This window comes from Melozone crissalis, unplaced genomic scaffold (genome assembly GCF_028551555.1).
Source record: "Melozone crissalis strain CALT ecotype California unplaced genomic scaffold, PUWL_Pcris_2 ptg000018l_1, whole genome shotgun sequence".
Classification (NCBI taxonomy): Eukaryota; Metazoa; Chordata; class Aves; order Passeriformes; family Passerellidae; genus Melozone; species Melozone crissalis.
The window spans coordinates 34,401,241-34,423,395 of NW_026535796.1; the positions used below are offsets into that span (position 1 = coordinate 34,401,241).

The 22,155-nt window shown below is 39.7% G+C and overlaps 1 protein-coding gene across 4 annotated transcripts in view; it reads left to right on the top strand.

Annotated features, from left to right (window-relative positions):
* Positions 1 to 21,881, top strand: part of GPATCH2L (G-patch domain containing 2 like) — a 35,020-nt gene extending 13,139 nt beyond the window's left edge. For all 4 annotated transcript variants that reach the window (XM_054276434.1, XM_054276432.1, XM_054276433.1 and 1 more), the window contains 5 exons: positions 802 to 869; positions 1,688 to 1,727; positions 3,876 to 3,961; positions 13,431 to 13,522; positions 18,494 to 21,881. In XM_054276434.1, the coding sequence (XP_054132409.1) occupies positions 802 to 869; positions 1,688 to 1,727; positions 3,876 to 3,961; positions 13,431 to 13,522; positions 18,494 to 18,666 (459 nt within the window). In that variant the 3' untranslated portion in view covers positions 18,667 to 21,881. The remainder of the gene's footprint in view (positions 1 to 801; positions 870 to 1,687; positions 1,728 to 3,875; positions 3,962 to 13,430; positions 13,523 to 18,493) is intronic.
* The last annotated feature ends 274 nt before the right edge of the window (positions 21,882 to 22,155 follow it).

The following is a 22,155-nucleotide window of genomic DNA, read 5'->3' on the forward strand; positions in this document are numbered from 1 at the left end:
CCATCTTTCACCCCTGCTGCTACAGCTGCCCCCAAACTTTGAGTGTGTTTTGCCTATATACCTGGCACAAACAAACCTTACCTGTGGACGACTTTTGCCCTCATCTTCAGCCCCTTGCTGAAAAGCATACTTCTTTCTTGGAGGCAGTTGCTATGCAGATGTGAACAGCTGGTGCTTCAGGCTGTGCATGCACGTGTATGCCAGCATCGAGCACATACACAGGGCAGCATCTTGCAGGAAGCAACATGCTCCCACAGCAAGTCCTTTCTCCTAGGACCTGCCTTTCTTCAGTTGCTGGAGGTCCTGCTGCTGAACTGCTGTTTTCAGAAATGGCAAAAGCATCCTGCTTTTACTCCTTAATTTATTAATTGCTGGTTGGTGAATGTCCACTGTTAATAGAACGTTGTAGTGTCCTATCTCAGCCTGTTTCTAGCCCAACTAACCCCAGTAACATGGAAAGAAGCATTTCCCAGCCGTCTCCTCCACTCTCATGCATCCTTTTGCTGCATACTTTGCTCTAGTTCAGTTTATGGTGTGCCTCTCTGCAAGGAAATATCATCAATAAAAATAAAAATAAACCAAGCCTCATAAATAAAATTGAATTATTTTCTGCTATTTTAATTAGTTAAATCATCTCAGGTGAAGTTCTAAAAGGAAGGAATAAACATGTTTAGCTGAGAGTGGGCTGGTGAGGAAAGGATGTGACCCAGGGGAGTAATATCTGTTTTTGCTGGCAGCAGCAAGCTATTTTCTGCTCACTGTGTGAGGGTTTGCAACCTTTTGCCTGTCTTTGTGTTTCAGGAGACCTCCATGAGCACTCTGGGCACTGAGAGGCTAAGTCACATTGTTAATGATCCACGCCAGAAAGAGTAAGGCCCATAACTTCTGTTGTATAGAACTTTGGGAAGGGAAGAAGAGCTACAGGATCCTCTTCCCTTTCAGGGGGTGAAGAACATGAAGAGCTGGGTGGGCAATTAAGCATAACCTGTGGAATGGGAGACAGTATTCTACTGATAGTTGCTCTGTTTTCTTACTTGTAATTGCTGACTTCCCCTTTGTTATATGTATATGTTTATATAAGGCTGTCCCAGTGTGTGGATGCTACTCAAATGCTCGTTTTTTACAGTCAGCTTTTTTTTTATCCTCCCTTATAATGTGCCATTGCAGTAACTGCAGATCTTTGGGACATTAAGAGAAGACTGAGCCCCATATGTTCATTTTTTAAAATGCTTCTTTGTGGAGCTGTACTATGGGTGCATACCCAGACTGCAGAAATGATGCTGACAAGACAGATGTGAAATTACTTCTTCTATCTTTGGTGTTATGTCTCCTTCCACAATTAGTGCATTTAAATTGTAGTCAGCGCTGGAAATAGTCTTGGTGTTTATCCTTTGGCATCTCCCTAATGCTGTTCTGGGGAATGGGTAGGTAAGGGTGGCACGTCTTGACTGTAGTGCAGTGGATCCAGCCTTCACCAGCTGTTAATACCTTATTTTCTTCCTTGGATATTAAATTCGTTGTTTTTAATATGACTCCTGATGATGTTTAATCTTTTTCCTTCTCTCTCCATCTTTGTTCTTCCTTTCCCCTTCTTTTCTTATCCCAAACCCTCCCAAATCCCTTTTCCCCTCCATGTTCATTCCTTGGCATTGTGCCCACCTGTCCTTGCAACTCTGCCTCCTTCCAGTTTTTGGTTACCATCCATGGGGAAGAGAGACCGCAACCAGGTAAAGAGACTCTGCTTTTCCTTTTTTATTTTCTTGGTTCCCTTCTCTCTGGAAAGGACACAGTGCTGGCTTCTGATTTCTCACACACTGTGGCCTGTGTACTTGAGGTAAGGCAGTCCTCTCCCTTCTCATTTTGTTAACTGATGTCTTCTGGACTTTGAACACAACCCATTTCCTGGGCGTTGTATTGACTATTTAAACTGAATAGCACAGTTTATACTTTTATTTATCTCACTGTTTCAGGTTAGTGTTTGCCATCCTTTCTGGCAGTGAGTGGGAGGGAAGATGCCTCTTGACAGGAGGAGCTTAGGCCTCTCAAAATTCCATAAGAATTGGAACCTTATTCTCTTTTAAAATGCCTTTTTTTGCCTTGTTTGGCTCAGGCTTCTACGTGAGAGTCTTATCCACAGAGAAGGGAAAAAATGGTGAGCTTAAATTTTGTAGTTAAATAGCTGTAAAATGTAGTTAAATAGCAGGAAAATGTAAGAGGTGATAAGCAAGAGAAATAGGCATTCTTGTAACTGAAACTCTTGTGTGTGCACTTTGATATTCTCCAGTAAATCTTTCTCAGCTTCAGTGGTAGGAGATTTTTTTTACTTTAAGATATAAAAGCTCAGGTTCTTGATAACAAAGAGCAAAAAAAACATTCTTCCATTTGAGCAGTCATATTGTAGCAGTGCTCCTGGCCATGCACACTCCTTTCTATTCCTATATGAGTTGTTTTATGGTTGGTGAGCAGTAGGACTGATTTTTTTTCCCTTTCAGGTGACTAAAAATACATATATGGTAAGAAATAATTTTCAAACCATTGTGCAATTGCATGTTTTTCATTAGTGAGAACATTTTACAGATTGCTTTCATATTGTTGTAATTATACTCTTATCTAAAGATAAGAGTAACTACATAAGCTTTAAAATGACCAAAAGTAACTTTTGTTTTTCTTAAATGAACTTGAATGAGCCATTCCAGTAACAGGGGGTTCCTGGTGATTCTCCCTGCTGTGCAGTTGCAGTGTTACTGACAGTAAACAAGCAGACCCACTTCAGGAGGAGCTCCCTGATAGCAGCAGCTTTGTGGTGCATCTTCTTTCTCAGGAAGGTGGAGGGTAAAGGCCTAGTACTGAGTTCTGAAGTTGCAGACAGCTTGTATGAGGAGTCCAGCTATAGGTGTGGATTGTTCCTTTTTCCTTAATTAAAAATGCATCAGTAATCCTAGTAATACAAGAAAAGCGTTCTGGAGATTGGTGTAGCACTTTGCAAAGCAGATGGAAATTAATTTTGTGCTTGAGGTGTGAATTATAAATAAAGAGGAAATAATAAATGGAAGTATAAAGCAGGTACCTCAGAGAGACTACCAGTCTAAAGCTTCTGTTTACATGTTGAGTAAAGTTTGTTCCATGCATTGATTGACCAGATTATTCCATTTCTGTCCTGACCATTAAAAATCCTGACCACTGCGTTTTGTGCAAGCTGTCCTGCACGGGTTTGATGCCCTCAAGATTTGTCTAGTGTATGTCTAATGGAGTAGCTTAGAGTAGCCTGACCATGCATTGTTTCAAAAATTTGTTTTAAGCAGTTTGCAAAGACAGCTTGTGAGGCTGGAGGAGAGTGAACAAGCAACTCACTTGCTATGGATCAATTGGGTGCTCATTGTGAGCTTAACCTGGTGGGCCTGAGTCTTCTAGAGGTCCGTTTCAGTGATACACACAACCCCTGGGGATACAGGAACTGCTCTGTGCTTGCACAATTCATAACAGTGACTTTTTTCTCTGCAATGTGAAGGCAGACAAGAGACTGTCTGAAAGAGCAGCAGATTTTTTTTCTCACAGCGTGCAGCAGTAGAGCACTTATGCTCTTAATCAACCAGCATTTTTAATAATGCAAGCTGGAAGAGGAGTTTGCTGAGGCTGTCTGTTGTGAGAAGGTGGTTATGAGATTTGCTGTTTCACCCTTTGTGCTAGCCTTTTGTCGGAACTGAGAGTCTGTTCTCATCTAGTCTTACCAGTTGAGGTGCCAGAAAGGTCTCCTTCTACTATGTGGACAGCTGAAAGTCTCCTTATACTTTGTGAACAGAACAGATCTGAGGAGCTTTATCTGGACACTTATTTCTTTTAATGCTTTGCTTAAATAAAATCTCTTGACTTTCCAGTTCAATCCATTATCTCCTCTCTACTCTCTGGATGTGCTTGCTGATGCTTCCCACCGAAGATGCTCACCAGCACACTGCACTGCCAGGTAACTCCCTTGCTTTGCTTTCTTGGGGTTGTCTCACTTCCCTCTCCTGGATGTCTTCAGTAGTACTGTGTGATCTGAACAGGAATGGACCTGTAACTTAACACACTTTTCCCTGGGAAGTCCAGGTCCAAACTTAGCACAAAATGTAGCAATGCACTTTATTTGAGTTGTGTAAGCACAACTAAGTGCTTACAGTATACGAAACAGTGTATGACAGACAGGCAGAACATACTGTTCCTTTAGAAATAACTGCAATGTGTTTTGATATGTGCAATGAGTTGCTGTAAGTCTGTTATATAGGTACAAATGGACATAGTATCATTGCCCACTATTAAAATTGGAACAAGATGAGAGGGAAAATGCTGACAAACTGGTGTAGGTGACATGCTGAAGCATTTTGCTATCCTAGGTGTCTAAAATAGACCCTCTGAGCAGATTAAGAACTCACCTGAGGTGACCTCTAAAGCTTGATACCTCTCTGTAGCAATAGCTGAAATTTAGATCTGGTTTGGCCAGATGTTAGGTATATTTGAGTCTGCATGGTTTGGATTAATATACTGTTCAGGCACCTTCTGCTGACTAATCTTAAATTAAATTCAAGTGTTGGCCTTAGAGGTGACTCCTGGTTTTGTGCTGCAGGTTACTGTCTAAAGGTAAGGTGCCCTTGAGCTCTTTTTCCTGTGCAAGTAGAGAAGGCCTTGCTTTGGACACAATTCTGCTTATGTACTTGTACCAGGGGCCCAATCTGAAAGAAATGTCTGGACTTTCAGCTTCATGGCTTTCTTTCCCTTGTTAATTAGCAAATAGAGCATGAAAAATGTACTAAGGTTGTATGTGTCTGAACAGAAGCTTGGCACCCACCCAGCAAAGCCTCTCTTCCACTGGCTTCTGCAGGGAATTCTGCGATGTCGCACCATGACCTCATGCTGCTGTAGCCAGCATGTTAAAGCTGGAAAAGGGGAGGGAGGAAGAAATCAGCTCTTAAATGTTCAACTGGATGAGAATGAAAGGAATTCAGAAGATTGTGCATCAGCAAATTGATTCCTTTCTGTGCTTTTGCCCCACTCTGGGGATGTTTTCTGCCTGGGAAGCAAGAAGATTGAATGGTCTCTTAATTTTCAGCTAGGATAGCCTTTCTTTTGTCTCCAGTGTTTTAATTGGTGCTTTATAGAAGTTTGTCTTCCAGAAAGGTGAGCTGGACAAATCCTGCTTGCAAATTCAAGCTGGGCAAAATTTCTACCTCTGTGATGGTCAGTGAAGGCCCTTTGCAAAGCCAAGCTCTTTGTAAGGGATTTCTAAACCTTGAGGGATTGTGTTTGCTAGGTTTTTCTGAGTGTATAGCCTAGGTAACCCGTTAATATATATGCTTGGTTCCCTCCTTTAATGAACAGATGGCTGGTGTCCTGACAAACATAATCACTGATGAATCGTTACTGAGTTGACAGAGAAATTGTGCCATACCAGATGCAATCATGTTTTTAAATGCCTGGAATTTGAGAAAGTAGTTCCTATTTTAGTGTGAGATGTACTCAAGAACCTTTATAGAAGAAAGAAATGTGAAAAGAATGAATGTGTTTTGTGGCCTCACGTATGTGGCAAGGATTGAATGCTTTGGTTCAAGGAACTTCCTTTATGTAAAGATGCTGCTAAGGGCACAGAAGGAGATTGTTCCTTCAGAGAAACATCTTAATAGTAGTTCTTCTTTAGCTTTACATGCCAAACATACAAGTTAGTAGTCCATTTTCTTACAGGAGGTTCAGCTGATCTCTCTAAGCTCTGATAAGCTATTGCCCCAGTTAACATCTGCTTTTGCCATGTTTGGAATCAATTTCAGTAGTTTGTGCTTCAGGAAGCTTCTAACAGCTTGCACCTCATCCTGGAGAAATTCTGTTCTGAAACTTGTTAGAATGGGATGTGCGTGTGTGTGGGAAGCAAATTCTCTCAAATAATATGAAAAATATTGGAAAAGAAATGGTCGTGATGTTGTGGCCATCCAGTTTCTTCAACCTGATGCCTGCTGTGCCATGCAAAATCTATCTCTGCTTGGTTTTTGCTGTGACAGAGTGTGTCCAGTGGAGTATATTTAGAATGGAGTCTTTTCTCTGCTATGGAACTGTTTTCTTTGTCTCACTGATAGATTTTGGTGCAGTTTATCTGGAAGACTGGTAACCCAGTATTTTTGTTTAAGCAGAGCTGAAGGCCAGAATACTGAGTGCAGCTGAGGATTGTGAAGGAACCTCCTCCTTGACACTGACAAGCCCATGTGGAAGGTTCTTTGGGAAGTCTTATTTGAAAGGCAGTATAAATCATACACTACCTTTCTTGATTTATGTCTGTGATGAGAAGAGCTTTCATTCAAAGTGTATGCACAGCACTGGGAATTTCACACCCATCATTAGAAGCAGTTTTGTGTGTGTGGTGACTGTTATCATTAGTGGTATAATTTTATTTTGTGAAGCAAGGAGAGTTTTCTGCTTTCTTGCAGTCTTCCCAAGGGATGGCTGGTGTATTAATTTGCTGTATTGCCTCCTGGCTGTTCCCAGACTGTTTTTCCTCTTCATCATGGAATTTTTAATGGCCCGGCTGCCTCTCGGGAGGCATGCAAGGAAGAGTACCTCAGGGATCTCTTCTTTTTTCACATGCCTATAATTACTCTCCTTTAAGAGCACAAAACGTTTGCTAATCATGTCTTGTCTGTTAAGGTTTCGACTTCATGATGCAGACTGCTAAAAGCAAGCAAGTAGAGACTTACACAGGCAACTCAAGGGATCCTTCCCTCTTTCCCCTCTGCCCGTTTGCCTCTCTGGGAGGAGCGGTCTGAGCAGAATGTTGTTGTTGAGCTTCTTCTACTTAAGAGGATTTTGTATAGGCTGAAGCTGAATATTTTATTAGATGTTGGTTATTCAATATTCTGTAGCTGAGAAGATATTGTAGGATATTGTAGGTTGTTGGTTGATGGAATGCTATTCCTTTGAGGCACGATAAGAGTTTCAGAAGAGCCTAGAACCGATGTTCCCTTTAATTTGAATAGCAGGCAGAATAAGAGAGAAAGGTAGAAGATAAATTGTCCCTAATGCCATTTATTATTTGCCTAGCCTTGAAAATAGGATTATGAGTGAAAAAAGGCAAGTAAATGTTCCCACTGGAGGTCATAGGAAAAGTGGACCTTGGATGGCAGGCAGATGTTGAAGGTGGAGACTTGAAGAATTGTATTAGACCTTTGAACAGCACATATAGAGAAATGCTTTGCATGTACTCTGTTAATACTAACTGTAAATTTAGAGTTTAATTTGATTTAGAAGCAAGTCTGTCATCTTGCCTGGAACATGGTATAGAGATGTAAAGGCATGCGTGATCTGATTTACTGCCAGTTGCCCCATATTCTGGGTTTAGTGGTGCTGTTAAATTGAACAGACTTGAATGTCTCAAATTCTAGTTCTGGCTCTAGAAATACTTTTGTGAAAACAAATATTGTTCTGTCACTTCTGTATCTGTACCCAGAGATCTTGATATTTCTGCTTCTTACCCCTGAGCATGTGGAAATACAGGGATTGCCTGCAAGGTCAGGCCTTTTCTGAGGCAGCCAGAGGAGTGAACAGATGTCCACAATTTCATACTTTTCCCACTTGAGCAAGACAGTATCCAGTTCATTCTAGGCAACCCTTCTCCCTATTTTTTTACTCATTTTCCATTTAGCTGGAGGATTTTCATGTCTTCTTTTGCTAAAGCCTGGCTAATACTGCAGTTGGGAATATAACTGAATTCTTCTGACAGGCATGCAATGAACAGCAGCTATCAACCTAGTGTCACATGCAGTTGACTGGGGCCTAATATTCCTATTTGGATGAATCCTAATTCTCTGGAGTGAAAAATAAATTCCCCTTGGCTTCAGAATTTTTTTGTTTTACTTGCTATTTCAAATCTATGTACTCAGCAGATCTGACAAACAGTAGGAGTCTTTCTGGCACAGTTACAGTGTGATTCAGTGTGAAAATAGGGAATATAATATATGGGATCACATCTTTGCTTAGAGTTCTTACATGGAAAACAAGAAGAAAATGCATTCACTTGCATTTGCCACATGCAGACTGTTAGGAATGAAATTGCCACATCATTATAATGCTTACTTGGGGAACAGACTGCTGCTGTTGAAGATCTGTGATATTTGGATGATTGAAGAAGTAAGCTGACCTATTAGAGATTTTGGAATCTGCAAATGTGCTCTAGAAGCCTTCCCATGAGGCTCTGCAGGGCATAGGAGACTGCTGTGCATCAGGAATATCTACACTGGGATGTGATAGCAAGAACCACTTGTGCGTGTGGGAGCTTTGCATGCAGATAGGATGAGCGACTTGTATTGATTTACACATGTTATGTGCAGATTAGACTGGTGCCCAGCTGGCTCTGTAGTCAAAGAGGAGGAAGAAGTCTGCTTTTACTATTAATTTTGTGAAGCCACCATCAACAGCCTCAGGTAACACCTCAGGGCTTAGAGAAAGAGCCTTTCATTTGGGTTGTGTTTGCTCTGAATAAAGCATCACAACAGCAACAGCTGGGTTGTGTGGAGATTTAGTAGCAGTATCTTTGTTAAAAGGCAGTCTCTATTAACATTCACTTTAACATGAGGATAATAACATCCCTTGTTTTTCTAGTAGTAGACTAATGACTGCCTCTCACTGTATAACGCCTTGCTTCTTCTGAGGATAGGGTTAGAATAAAGAGTGTAAGCAGGCAAGCTGGATGATGTGAGATGACAGTGAGAGGCATACACCCCCAAGTGTGCAGTGTGCCTCTTGCCTCCAACAAGGCCACAGGTTGTCATATTTAGCTCTGTATGGCCTTTTCAGAGACCTTTCTTGCAATATTGAGCTGGTTTTTATCCAGAATTTTCAAAGAGTGGATTTCATGCTACAGTTTAGATTTCACAGATGGTGAAGTTTTCAGGGTCCTGATGCTGTCTTGTAAGATTCTTTGTGCAATGGTATCTGCTTGTGCTCTGTATTGTCTCCCACAGATTATATTGCCAATCCTAATTTTCTGTTGAAATACTGTGGTAGATGTGAAAAAGTGGCAAGCTCTCATGCATGGTCATCTCAAACTGCAGAAGTGAGATGGGAATCCTGTGTATGCAAGCACTGATCATTAAAAGTCATGTAAATAAAGTCATAGAATAAGTATGTGGAAAAAAAATGAAAGGAAGCATTACATTCCATTAGAGTAACACATTACTCTAATGTGTTACTCTAATGTGTGACACATTAGAGACTACCATGAATTTAATCTTTCTGCATAACAAAGCCTGTTTTTTCTCAGCATGACCTGCATGCAGATTTGGGTACCATAAGTGCTATGTTAAAAACAAAAGGCAAAAAGTATTTCCTGAATAATTCCTTTAGTTTGTCATTACAAAAAATATTATCACTGTCAAAAAGACACTATAGACTTTTCATATTGTTGAAAGCCATTTTTCTTATATAGGTGTAATTTTTCATTCACTAACTCCTGGCAGTGACTGCTGTGTGAGTTGAATATATTGCAGCCAACAAAACAGCCACATTTTTGATCCTGATTTGTTTCTCTAAGTGTGTTCTCCTTTTTCTCTTCCCGGGTTAGAATTTCTGTTATCTCTAGATTGTAAACTACATTTTCATGTTAGTCTCTGGTCACCTGGCAGATCCATCTGTGACTAAGCACTGCAACTTTGTTTTTTTCTTATGATAAACCTGTCATAGTCCAAAAGAAACCAGGGAATTATTTTCTCATTACTGTTTATGCAAAATTGAAGAAAGCATGGATGCCTAGCAGAAGAGAGTGAAGACTAGTAAGGACAGTGTAAGTTCTATTTTACTTTGTAGATTTAAGCCCAGATCTTTCATCTCACAAAATTCTGGTCTCAAACTTCTTCACAGAAGGCTGTGACAATGCACAAATATGCATTTTCTGTCAATCTTTACTGTTCTATTCTGCTTTAGAGTAATTTTTAATTGTTCAGAAGAGTTGTTAAAATTCAGCTTTGGAAGGAGAATTAATTCGTCATTGCAACTTGTGATATTTTCATGTCTTATAGTTCAGCCTGTCACTGATATGGTGGGTGCTGTGCATATCCATGACTTGATTTTCCTAGTGGTGGTGTTTGTAGCAGTCTATAGGAGTCTGCTTTTAAACTGAGATTCATGAATTCTGTTACTTCACTGATGCAGACCTTCATGCAAGCTAGTGATTAGAAATTTACATTGAAAAGTGTGCTATCTATCAATAATCTCCATATTTCATAAGTTATACCTCAGACATCTTTTCTGTCCAGGCCTTAATGAGGACTATCATCCCTGAATGCAATCTTCTGCTCTTCTCTCTCCCAAGGTACTTACTACCTGGAGATTCCCTGCAGATTTATGGTGCCTGTAAAGTGCACCAGCCTCTTGAAATGACACTTTTACCACGGGGTCAGTCAGAGCCAGTGAATAATCAATAGGTTCCTGATTTACTAACTGAAGTGTGTGTGATCAGTAAGGGATAAACCTGAAAGAAAAACATGTTATAGAGACAATTTATGACCTCTGAGCCTTTGTATCTTACTAGATACAACTACTAGATAGAGCATTTTTGCTAGTAATCTTCCGCTGAAGTATGATTTGTCTTTACGTGCACTACAAGAAGGGATTTTAAGATTCTTCTGTTTTCATTTTTCTTTTTTTTACCCCTTGTGTAATCATCAGGTAAGGGTAGATGTTCAAATATGTAGCAGAGAGCCAGGAGCTTTTATGCAAAATCTAGCTGTAATGTTTGTGAGCTGGGAAAAATTGCATAAAGTCTCTTGGAAATGATAGTACATACTCCTCCTAGGATCAACTGGTTAATGTTGGTATAAGTTCAAAAAATAAAAAAGGGAACATTTAAAATTTATTTTTGTTATTACATTATTTAAAATTAATTGGATTATTATGTACAATTATATAATAGTCTTGCAGTTAGTATTCTAATGCTTTGTCACTGATGCAAAATAAAAAACAGAATCTTTTCTTCAGGCTATGTGTGTTTAGATGTTTCAGAATATATGGTTAAAAGCTGTGTTAAAACACTGTATAGCCACTATTATAGTCATGTACAAAATCAGTTTTTAGCATTCACTGAGTTACTTAGAGGTAAGTAACTTTGGTGTACAGACATGAGATTTGAATGTGCATTCTGTAGATGTGCCACTATTTTTGAAAGCTTTTTTACCTCCAGGGAAGGTTTCTCTAACCACCTCCCTGCAGCTCATTCCAATGTTTGACAACCCTTTCCTTGGAGAAAGTCCTCCTGATATCCAACCTGAACCTCCCCTGGTGCAGCACGAGACTTTGTCTTCTCATTCTTCTGCCAGTTGACTGGGAGAAGAGATTGACCCCCACCTGGCTACACCCTCTTTTAGGTAGTTGTAGAGAGCAATGTGATCTTCCCTGAGCTTTCTTTCCTCCGGGCTAAACAACCCCAGCTTCCTCAGCTGCTCCTCACAGGCCTTGTGCTCTGGATCTTTCCCCAGCTCCATTGCCCTTCCCTGGACACGCTCCAGCACCTCAGTGTCCTTTGTAGTGAGGAGCCCAGAACTGAACACAGGACTTGAGGTGCAACCTCACCAAGTACAGGGGAATGACTCCTTCCCAGGTTCAACTGGCCACAATATTCTTGATCCAAGCAATGATGCCCCTGGGCACACACTGGCTCATGTTCAGCCACTGTTGATCAGCACTCCCAGGCCTTTTTCCTCTGGGCCGTTTTCCAACCACCCTTCCCCCAGCCTGCAGTGGTGAATGGGGTTGTTGTGGCCAAAGTGAAGGACTCAGCCGTTGGTCTTGGTGAGTTTACTGAGAGTACACTCCATCCCCTCAGGAGACTTTGTCTGGTTGTATTCATATGTGCTCCCATATTTGAAAAACTAGCTGGCTGTGAAACGTAGCGCTATTTTAAAATTTTTGAAGCTGTTCTTCAATGTCAGATTCAGAGGACAGATCTTATAGACTTCTTGTAGAACTTTTGAATTTTAGTTGAGAAGATGGAACAGTAGGTGTTATTTTTTTTTTTTTGTGGTTGCACGTTTTATTTCAGGTAAATAGATAGATCCAGCAGCATTCAAACAATTTATAAACTGGACTAGTATAGGAATTTCCTTGTGGTCCCTGCACTGTTCTGTATAGATACAAAAGCACAATTTGGTTTTGCACAAATTCAGCATCTAAAATGATACATATTGTAAATATGTGGGTTTGTTTTTTTTAATAGATTTTTGTCATGAAAATAAAACCCATTAAGTTTTTCTTTTTTTTTATATTTCAAAGGCTTTAATGTGTGTTAAAAGTGTTTGTTAAACTTTCAGGATTTTTTTTAAAGTCAAAGTAACAAGCTTTGAAGACACTGAAGCTTTTCAGCACTTAATCATCAAAACTTGTAGGGTTACAAATTTTACATCATGTAAGCCCCTCACAGTCTTTAACTGATTTTATTTGCACTGTTCTGCATTTTGCACATCAGATCTCAAGAGTGGCCAAGGAACTTGCCAAAGGAAGTCTGTTATACTGGACAAAGAAGGGATTTGAACCCAATGTCATTGCTAAATTATGCCTTTATATCCATTATGGATGGTATTTGAGGAAGTTCTCTAGTCTGCTGCAAAGACTGTTATTTCTGAATTAAATTTCTCTGCTTCCTACAGGTACATGACTTGGAGGAGTTCTCAGCTCAAGTCAGTTCCACCCATACAGATTTATTCTTAATTGGCAAATAGCTACTTCTTAATTGGCAAATGATTAAACTGAAATGGCCATCAGTAGGCTTCAGACTTAACAGTTGGTGTTAACAGAACAGATTAAGCATTTGAGCCAGTTTAGAGGTGCAGCAAGGCTGCCATAAGTCAGATTCAGCTGTTTGCACAGCACTTCAGTAAGGAAATAATGATTTTAAAAACACATGAGAAAGCTTTGTGTTCCTAACTTTATGAACTTACTACTGTAATGGAAACAACTTGTGTGGACATTTGGCATTATATGTACATTCTAAGATGACTCTACAGTACCAAATAGATTGCAAAATAATTTCTGACTAAGGAGCAAGTATTACACAGTTTACATAAAGAGCAATCTTGCAGACATTTGTTATTGTTCCATAGAAGTAATAGTAGGACACATATCGCATCACTGCTTGATTACGTCTTTATATATGCAAGGAGTTAGTTTGGAATTAATACAGAACCAAAAGGTTGAAGGCTTTAAAGGCTAAGGAATAATTATTCTTCTGAGAAGTTTATGTGTGAGCTCTTAAAGGAAATGGGAGCATAATTTATATTGACAAAGAATGTGAGCAAAACTCCCTGAGAAACTTTTGGGTTGTGGTACTTACTAGTTAAGAAGCTGATGGGAAGGTAGGAGCTGGAGGTGACTGGTCAGTCTTATAGAAATGTGATATGGGAACTGAGTTTAATTTATTTTCTCCATAGGCAAGCAAATGTCCATCTGGGACCACCATGTTCAAGGGACATCAAGAGGAAACGAAAGCCAGCTGCAGCCTCCATGTCTAGCCCAACATCAGGTAACCTCCAGCATTTTTATAGTCGTGCCCCTTTTTAGCGAAGCACCACAGGCAAAGGTAGCATTACTTTGGTTTGAAACTAATCAAGTGTGTTGAGAGGGCATATTGTGTTTTTGTATAGCATCAAAAGCTGCCTACTGAACAATTTTTTGGCAGTGTAGCAGTGGTAAGTTAATTTGCAGTGCTTCACCTTACTGTGAATAGTAATCTGCTTCTTCATAAGGTGTTATTTCCACTGTCCTAAAATATGGAGTTCATAATAGGCAGTTGATCAGTATGCACAGAGTATTGGGCTGGCATTAGCTGGTGTCTCTGATGTCCTTTATCAGGGTATTTGTAGACACTTTCACAGGAGCAAAAATCTGGCAATTTTTGTGTAATCATTGGGTGAAACCACTTACTCCTTGGGGGTTGTCTTATTCTTTTGGATGAAAATAGTTTTTTCTTGTTATGGGGATGTAGTCATTAAAATACTGGTCTATTTTCATGTGGCAGATTTCTGAAAAGTCATTGATTAGTCATCAGAATATGAAAAAGCTATAATCTGGTGAACATGGTGGATTTTAGCATGTTCCTTTCTGTCCTTTGACCTTACCCTATCTTGCGACTATCCTCTGATACATGTTCTTCCAACTAGTTTATTAATAACTCTTGTAATCCAGTAACAAGGTAGTGGGTAAGATGATGGAAAAAATAGAGATGTAAAGACAGTGGGGAAGACCAAATAAACTGATGATTAATAGAGTGAAGTTTGTGCTTCTTCCTTGGGCTGGTGGATAGACAGAATAATGAAGTAGGGAAGAAAGCTGAGCTTTCTCTCCAGGCCACTGATCTGGATTGCAAACTGTTGGAAAGGTTCTTTACTAAAAAAATAAAGAGAAAACATTATTAATCTGTTTTCCAGCAAAAGTCTCATCTATTATTGATTATTTATTTAGGTTATTCTTTCCTGGCTTTTGAGTATTCCATTTTGAGATGTTTGAACTTCTGTAGTAAAAGGGATAGTATCTGAAACCACAGAATCTTAGCGCTGGAATACTAGATTTTTGTGGTGTGAGTGCTAATGTCTCTCTGTCCCCTGTTACCTGTCCATTTATTTATTATTCAGAGAGCTTCTGTTTCTATGCCTACATGTTTCAAAGTACTATTTAAGTTGTACTTACCTGATTAGGCAAATTGTATAGTGAACAGTTTTTGGAGAGTTGAGAGTGCATCTGAAGTGGAACTTAGCTCTGGAAATAGCACAGGGGCTTGGAAAGCTTTCTTACTATGGATGAGGGAGGGAGGATTGTTATGTATTACAAAATAAGGAAGAAGCATAGTTAGTAGAGTGTGGGCAGCATGCTTAGGCTGATCATCAAGAGGCAAGGTCTACAAAGTCCTTAATGGTCAGAAATGGCAAAGATCCCTTCCTGAGATCCTGTTTAGAAATATCCTCAGCCAAGTGAACAGCTATGGGAAGGGTTTGCTGCAATACTGACTTGTAGAAAGAAACTTTTGTGATTGGGTAACTGAAGTTGTGTCCTAAATGATGTTCTACTACAGATTCATAATTACAGCTGAAGCACAACCTGGACAAATAACTTGGAAACTTCTGGAATCTGGTCTTATTTCTGTCAAAGGAGATTTTGTTATGGAATTACTAATGTCTAAAAAGATACATAGTATCATTCTGCCATAATGTAGAATTAGTTGGACACTCTTACATTTGTTGGATACTGATGAGATAAAGATTTTTCTCCCTTGCCATGTATCTACTCACCCCCATGTAAATGTCATATACTGGGGTTCACATGAGGAGTGCCTGAGGAGTCGGGGCAGTCTCATTTTTTTCACTTCTGAGGCTTTTTATGTTTGTGGCATTTTACTTCTGCTAAAGGTGGAGCACTGGTAAATCAGAATACAGGCCTGTGCCTGTCATGCAGACACAGAGTGCTGGATTTCTTCACCTTTAAATAGCTCCTTCACTGAGTCCAACTGCTCTCGTCTCACTTGTTGACCAGGTCCTGCTTCAGTGATCTCCTTTTTTGCAACCTGAGTGCCCCGTGGAGGTGAAGGACACAGCCTGAGCTGGCTTCATCAGTCAGCAGAACAAATGGGCTTGCTGTGCCGAACATCGGGCCATCTCGGATTCCACCTCTTTTATAGAGATGAGTGATGAAGAGGGGCTCGTTCCGCTTTGCCGCTGTATTAATACACATCAGGGGCCAGCTCCCGGCACTAAATCACGCTACTGCATACATCTGTTATCGGACTCCTCACCAGTGTGATGAACAAGACTGCAGATAGAGGCTTCCTCGTGTCATTCTTTATAGGATTTTCCTAAAAGAATAAATAGCTCAAATCTCTGCCAACACTATCCCCTGTCATTGTGATGAATTTAGCTTCTTTCTTAAACATGCAGCTACAAATCTTCCGCTGTCGCCTCACCCCCCCCACCATCCACAGAAAGTTTTGAGTTGAATTTGGCTGAAATCAGAAGATGCTAATAAAAGGCAGATGAGATGTGGATGCCGTTTCCCTCCTCAGTGCAGGAATGAGAAAAGGCAGCTAGAGATAATATTTATTTGGGAACCAAGCAACTAAATTTATTCCATGTCTTCTCACATACTTTCAAGACTGAGAGTATTTATGAGTTCTGGTAAAGTATCTTTTCCCAGAGACCCTTGCATGAACATCAAAAAACTACATTACTGTAGAAGTGCCTTGGGTCTCTATTGTATTGCTATAGTATTAAAGTTCTGGTATTAATCCTGCTCTTTGAGGCTAACTGGCCTAAATACCATAACTGAGCTGTTGAGAACAACAAAACGTGGGTAGAAAATTCAGAATTAACTTGCACTTTAGGAAATTACTTTTATCAAAATTAAGTTGGGCAAACTTATGCAAATATTTAGAGAGACTGAAAATTAATGTTTTCCACACTACACAATTGAACTGTGTGAGCCCTAAAGCATGAGGCCTTTACCTGATAAAAGCAAAAATCTGGCTGTTGTAATTTGGCAGTAGAATAAGGAAATCTGGAGGAAGTTAAGGTTGACTGTACTGGATTAGACCAGAATTTCATCCAACTCAGTGACCAATAGCCACTGCCTAGGGAGGAAGATGATTTGTGGTGGTAAAGGTCCTTTGACCTTTCAGTGATCTGAGACTTGGAAGGCATGGATAGTGTCCTTGTGTTTAGTTAATTTCCACCGCAGTACAGTCGATTTGGAATAATATCCCCAGTGGCACAGTAGAGCTTGTCTGAGAAATTCTGCATAAAATGTTATTCTCATGGAAGTTATTCTCTGGTTTGAAAGGAATCTGATGAAGATTGTCACGTCTGTCTTCGTTTTGTCAGAATAGGCCACAAGTACAGATGGTTGTGTCATAAATGGTGAACAACTAACAATCTTTACACTGTTGTTTTTAGTGTTTATATGGTTTAATCCTCTGTGTATGTATGTAGCAGTGCACATGGTAACTGGCATCCTAATCAGCTATTACAGTGAGTCTAGGGTAAAAATCTGCATAAATAGATTTTTGTCTGCCTTGGCATGTATTCACACCTAGCTTGTAAAAAAGGTGACAGCAGCCTGTGAAACTGCTTATCAGAGAACAGTCTGATGAGTAGTAGCAATTTGGTGAATTTTCCTTCTTCTATTTCTTGCTAATTATTCACTCTTTGCCATACCCAGAAACAATAAGCCAGTTTCAGTCTTTTCTTTTTCTCTTTTTATGAGGAAAGATGGAGAGCCTGAGTGTGGAGGCTGCTAGCAAGGGGCACATAGTGTGATTGTGAGTTTAAGGACTGACAGTTGTTGGGGTTTTTTCACATTTCATATGACCTTCAGATGGAGGAAGATGATGGGCTAGATCTAAAATTGCAAGGTACTTTTGTCAGCTGTGTTGTAGCTGTATGGGAATGACTCACTGTTTTGGATTTACAGAAGCAGCATTGTTGGGGTTCCAGATCTACTGAATGTGGAGCCTCAAGCATTGAACTGACTTTTTATTTAAACTTCAAAGCAATCTGTCCTCTAGTTGAGGCTTGCTATGGCCTCTTTATCCTTCATCCAGTACAGAGCAGCAGATGCAACTTGTAATTAAAACACACAAACAGCTATTATCTGTTGCGAGACTACAATGAAGAAATGCATTTTGTATTGAAGTAGTTACTTGTGTAAAAAATTCTGTTTGCTCCAAAGACTCCTATGGCAATTACTCTTCTTTACCGGGCGCTGTTCTGCTTGTGAGGATTGAGTTGGTTCAGGATACTGAGAAATGGAGTAAACTCTCATATCTCTAGGTTTTTGGCAATCCTTCTGGAAATTTGGGTGACTGTTGGGTTGAGCTATGGATCTGCAAATCTCTCTGGCTAATTATAGCCTGTCCCATTTTGAAGCAGTGGTTGTATTGAGAAAATGAGAATGAATTTCAATCTAATTTGGCAAGTAGTTTCTTGTCATAATATGCTGATTTACCATTTTGGATATATGTGTAGGTTCATGGTACCGCCCTTACTGGGGAAGTATGTTTTCCTCTTTAGATGAGCTCAGCAACCTGAAATTTGCCACAGCTTCAGAGACTTTGAAAGTCTCAAGGAGAGAGTTAATTGAGTCTTTGCAAGGAGTCTTAAGTTATTTTAAGATTAATGATTGTGAATTGATTCACATTAAATATGGGAGAGCTAAAACTTTTGGTTTTCAACAGGAACTCTGACTAAGGGAACTAGTTAGTGGACTGGGAACTTAGAGTTTTGAATGTTAGAGCAAAATGAATCATTAGAGCAAAATTGTTAATGCTATCAAGAACCTCTGTTTCAGAGGAATTTGGATGAAGAACTTTTAGAAATTCAATAAATAATATCCTCATAAATGAAATTATATATATGAGGAGTTTGCCATGAAGTTAGTTGTTCTAACATTTTTTTATTGCCCTTTCTTACTGTCTTCCTCTGTTCCCCTTTCCTGCAATTTTATATTTCAGCAACTTTATCTGTCTACATGGATGCAGCAGAATCAGAGCTACCAGCAGCACCATCTTTGAGATCCCAGAACTCTGAGTGGACTGGGAAAACACCAGCAGCTGAGAAATCTACTATTGCTGCCTCCAGTAACTTTTTTAAAATGCCACCAGAGAAGAGCCCTGGATACAGCTAAAAGGGAAGCACTGCAACTGTAAAGGCTTGCTCGACTTTGGAAGTGTTTGATTCTGGTGTTTGTCTGCACCAAACATCTTGTTTGGCAGTGTGGTATCTTCAGTATTGGTGCGTGGTGCGTGCCATCATCCAGGCTGGTCTGTGTGCCTCACACACCTAAATCATGTTTGTGAATCTATGTTTAAGAAAAGGTAATCAGTGTTGGGACTGCAGTGGCTTTTAGAAATTTTCCTGCTATCACTGTATTTATTATGAATTCATCTCTTTCCCTGATTCCAGCTCATATGTAATGGGTCATGTACAGGTTTTCTTTTGGGTTTTCAGATCCTTATTCACCCTCTGGACATGTTGCTTGTTTGTGTACTTGGCATTTTCAGGGTGAAAGTCCCACTGCCATTCAGGGAGGCAGGAGTCTCCCTCTCCTTGCTTCCAGACCAGAAGGATTTCTTGGCTGGGGAATGAGGAGGGAGTGCTAACACATTGAAACATGGAACCTGAATCCTGTATTAGCAGAATGTTTTCTGGCCATGTGCTAACAGACTCAAATCATGTTGCTTCTGGCAAAGCAAATATGGTGCTTGTCTTTGTAGAAATCGCCATTAGCACACTGACAGCATTGTCCATTCAACCCTTTCCTTCTCCCTTGTTCTGAATGTCTTCAGTCTTTATTGCATATTGCATGTTCATTCCTAAACCTCCTACTGGATAAGGATTTGGGAGAGCTACTTGGACTAAATGTGCAAGCTGGTGTCCTGGATGGAAACCCAGAGCCTTGAATATTGTTGCAGTGTGGTAGAAGATTATACAAAACATCCATATCTCAGTATATAAATTAAAAAATGTCTGTTAGTGTTAGTGTTTCTAAAGGATGCTTGTTGAAGTTAACATGCCATTGAACAAAAAAGCCATTTAAAGTGTCACCTGAGTTCAGAGCATTATAGGTATAGATCAGACTCCTTCTGTATCATGCTTCCTCTTCCTTCAAAAGTATTGTCTGCTACACCTACTGGAGGTGTCTCCACGTGCTGATAATTGCACATTACACTGCAGTGTACACTAAAGAGATTCTCTTCACAGAACGTCCACTCGGTCTGCTGTTACCTCCTGTGTTGCAGAATATATGGACAGGGATTTCTTCTCTCTCTGTAATAACTCTGGAGCTTATCTTGGACTATGTTTTAAGAATATGTACTTGTATAGCATGTACCAAGGAACAGGTGGCCTCACAGCTTCTTAAGTCCTTTTAGTCCTATTTGTATGAATAGAACTTTTTGCTTTCCTTGTGTGGAGCTTTCAGACAGGACTGTTTAAACTTGTAAAATCTGTTTTGATTGTGGCAGTTCATCTAGCACTCTTAAGCAGACAGCAAAATTTGTGTGATTTTACTGATTTTGCAGTGTTCTGTTCTCTTATGAATCAAATGACTGAGGGACAGATTTGATTGGGTGAATATGAAGCAGTGATTTATATTAGCTGTGTATTAAAATGGGAAATGGTCATAATATACACAAAAAAACCTGAATGACTGTAAATCATGATTGACAGATATAGTTAGTTATACTACATGCACACTGTGTCTGATCCCCTAATACCTACTTATTCTTGGGGCGACATCCAAATTGGATTTATATTTTGCAGCACAAGCAAACTGTCAGATCTGTCATTATAAATCCTTCTCAAAACTCTTTTTTTCTTTCTTTTTTTTTTTAATTTTTTTTATTTGCGTGGTACATTGAAGAAGTAATTAGAACGGGGAAACCCTTTTTACCTTAATGATAAAATACAGAAGTCCATTTGGATTACAGGACAAGCTGTAACAGTTTATAAAGGAAGAAGTGTTCCTGTTTTAAAGTTGTCATGGCTTTTTCTTATTTGTAGCTATTTTGAACAACGATGCCTAAGGGGTAACACAGGAAGTTTCAGCACTGGAGGGCCTGTAATCTAAAACATCTGAAGAGAAGGTAAACCTGAAGAGTAGTAGTTTGACTATCTAGTACTCATGAATACAGTGAATGGGAAAGGTGATAATGTTCTCCTGACAACTTGCAGATAAAATTTAGGATTTGAAGCCTTGTAATCTAAGCTGCATGCTGCTCTAATGATAATGAATGGTTCCCTAAAAGAGCATTTGTGAAATTGACTGGTTTTGACCTTGTGGAGTATCCTCCACAACCTCTCTTAGTTTGAGTCTGTTCAAGAGATTTACTCAGATTACTGACCATTCAGCTTTATGCAATAAATACAATTTATTTTATTTACATACAATTTTAGCCAGTGTATTCCCTTTTAAAAATCAGTTGTGATGTATCTTGCTACATTCTAAGTATTGTCCAAATAGTTTTTTTCTCTTCTGTGATGTCAGGATGCTTTAAAAGCTTTTTCAAGAAAGGTGTTAGGGAATCAAGAGCTTTCATCTCATTGTGGTGGTGGAGGGGTGGGTTGCAATGCTTCATGTGATTTTTCTCTGGGTGCAGGGAAAGAGAATTTATCACATTTTCCTATTGAGGTCAGTAGCACTGTTATCTGTTTAAGCCCTTACTTAGGTTGTAAGCTCCTAGGAGGTATTTCTTGTCTTTAAAGGCAGATTGTACCCGTGGCAGTACTGAAGAGCAACTGTGGCAGTGTCTTGACAAGCCATACTTCCTGCCATGGCAACTTTCTGGAAGTTCCAGGAGACTCCAATTATTGCAGCCGCCCTGTCTTTTCTATTTCTAGGTTAGAATCCATTTCCAAATCAGTCAGATTCTCAACCAAATTCTCCCGAGTGGTAGGCAACCTAAATGGATCATGTATCTTGTTACTCTAGGGTATTTATCAAAATATATCTTCAGACTTCAGTAACTTGATACAGATTTTAGTACCTACAGCATTATTAGATGAATAAAATAAGTCCATTGATTTGCCTCTTTTTTTCATCTAAGGCAGATTTCTTAGAACTCACTCTGCTCACACAGTACTCAGTGTGAAGGATACTGCTTCCCATGTGGACTACTTGAGTAGAAAGGAGTAATAACATGCCTTGCTTTAGTAGCTGTGCTTCTGCCAAGATGGTCCAGTATGTGATTATTGCTCCAAAGATACTCAGCTCACTCGTATTTCACTTTTTTTGCACCAGGATGTCCCAGTCTTTTTTCAGTTTTGTCTTCTCTCTAGTTGTCTTCCTCCTTGTCCTTATGGGACACTTCAACTTTGCAGACAGGACCTGGGAATACCATACTACAGTGTCCTCTTGTCCTTGTAAACTCTGAAGTCTGGGAAATTCCTGAAGTATGTTGAAGATAATTTGTAGTCACAAGTACTCAGCCAACTAGGAAAGATCCCCTCCTAAACCTGTTATTTATTAATGAAGAAGGATTTTTGAGAGATATGATGGTAGGTGGCTGCCTTTGCCACAGGATTGTGAAATGGGTCGTTTTAAAATCTTTGATGTAATGAGAAAAATGGTCAGCAAGGTTCCTACCCTGAATGTCAACAGAGCTGACTTTAGGCA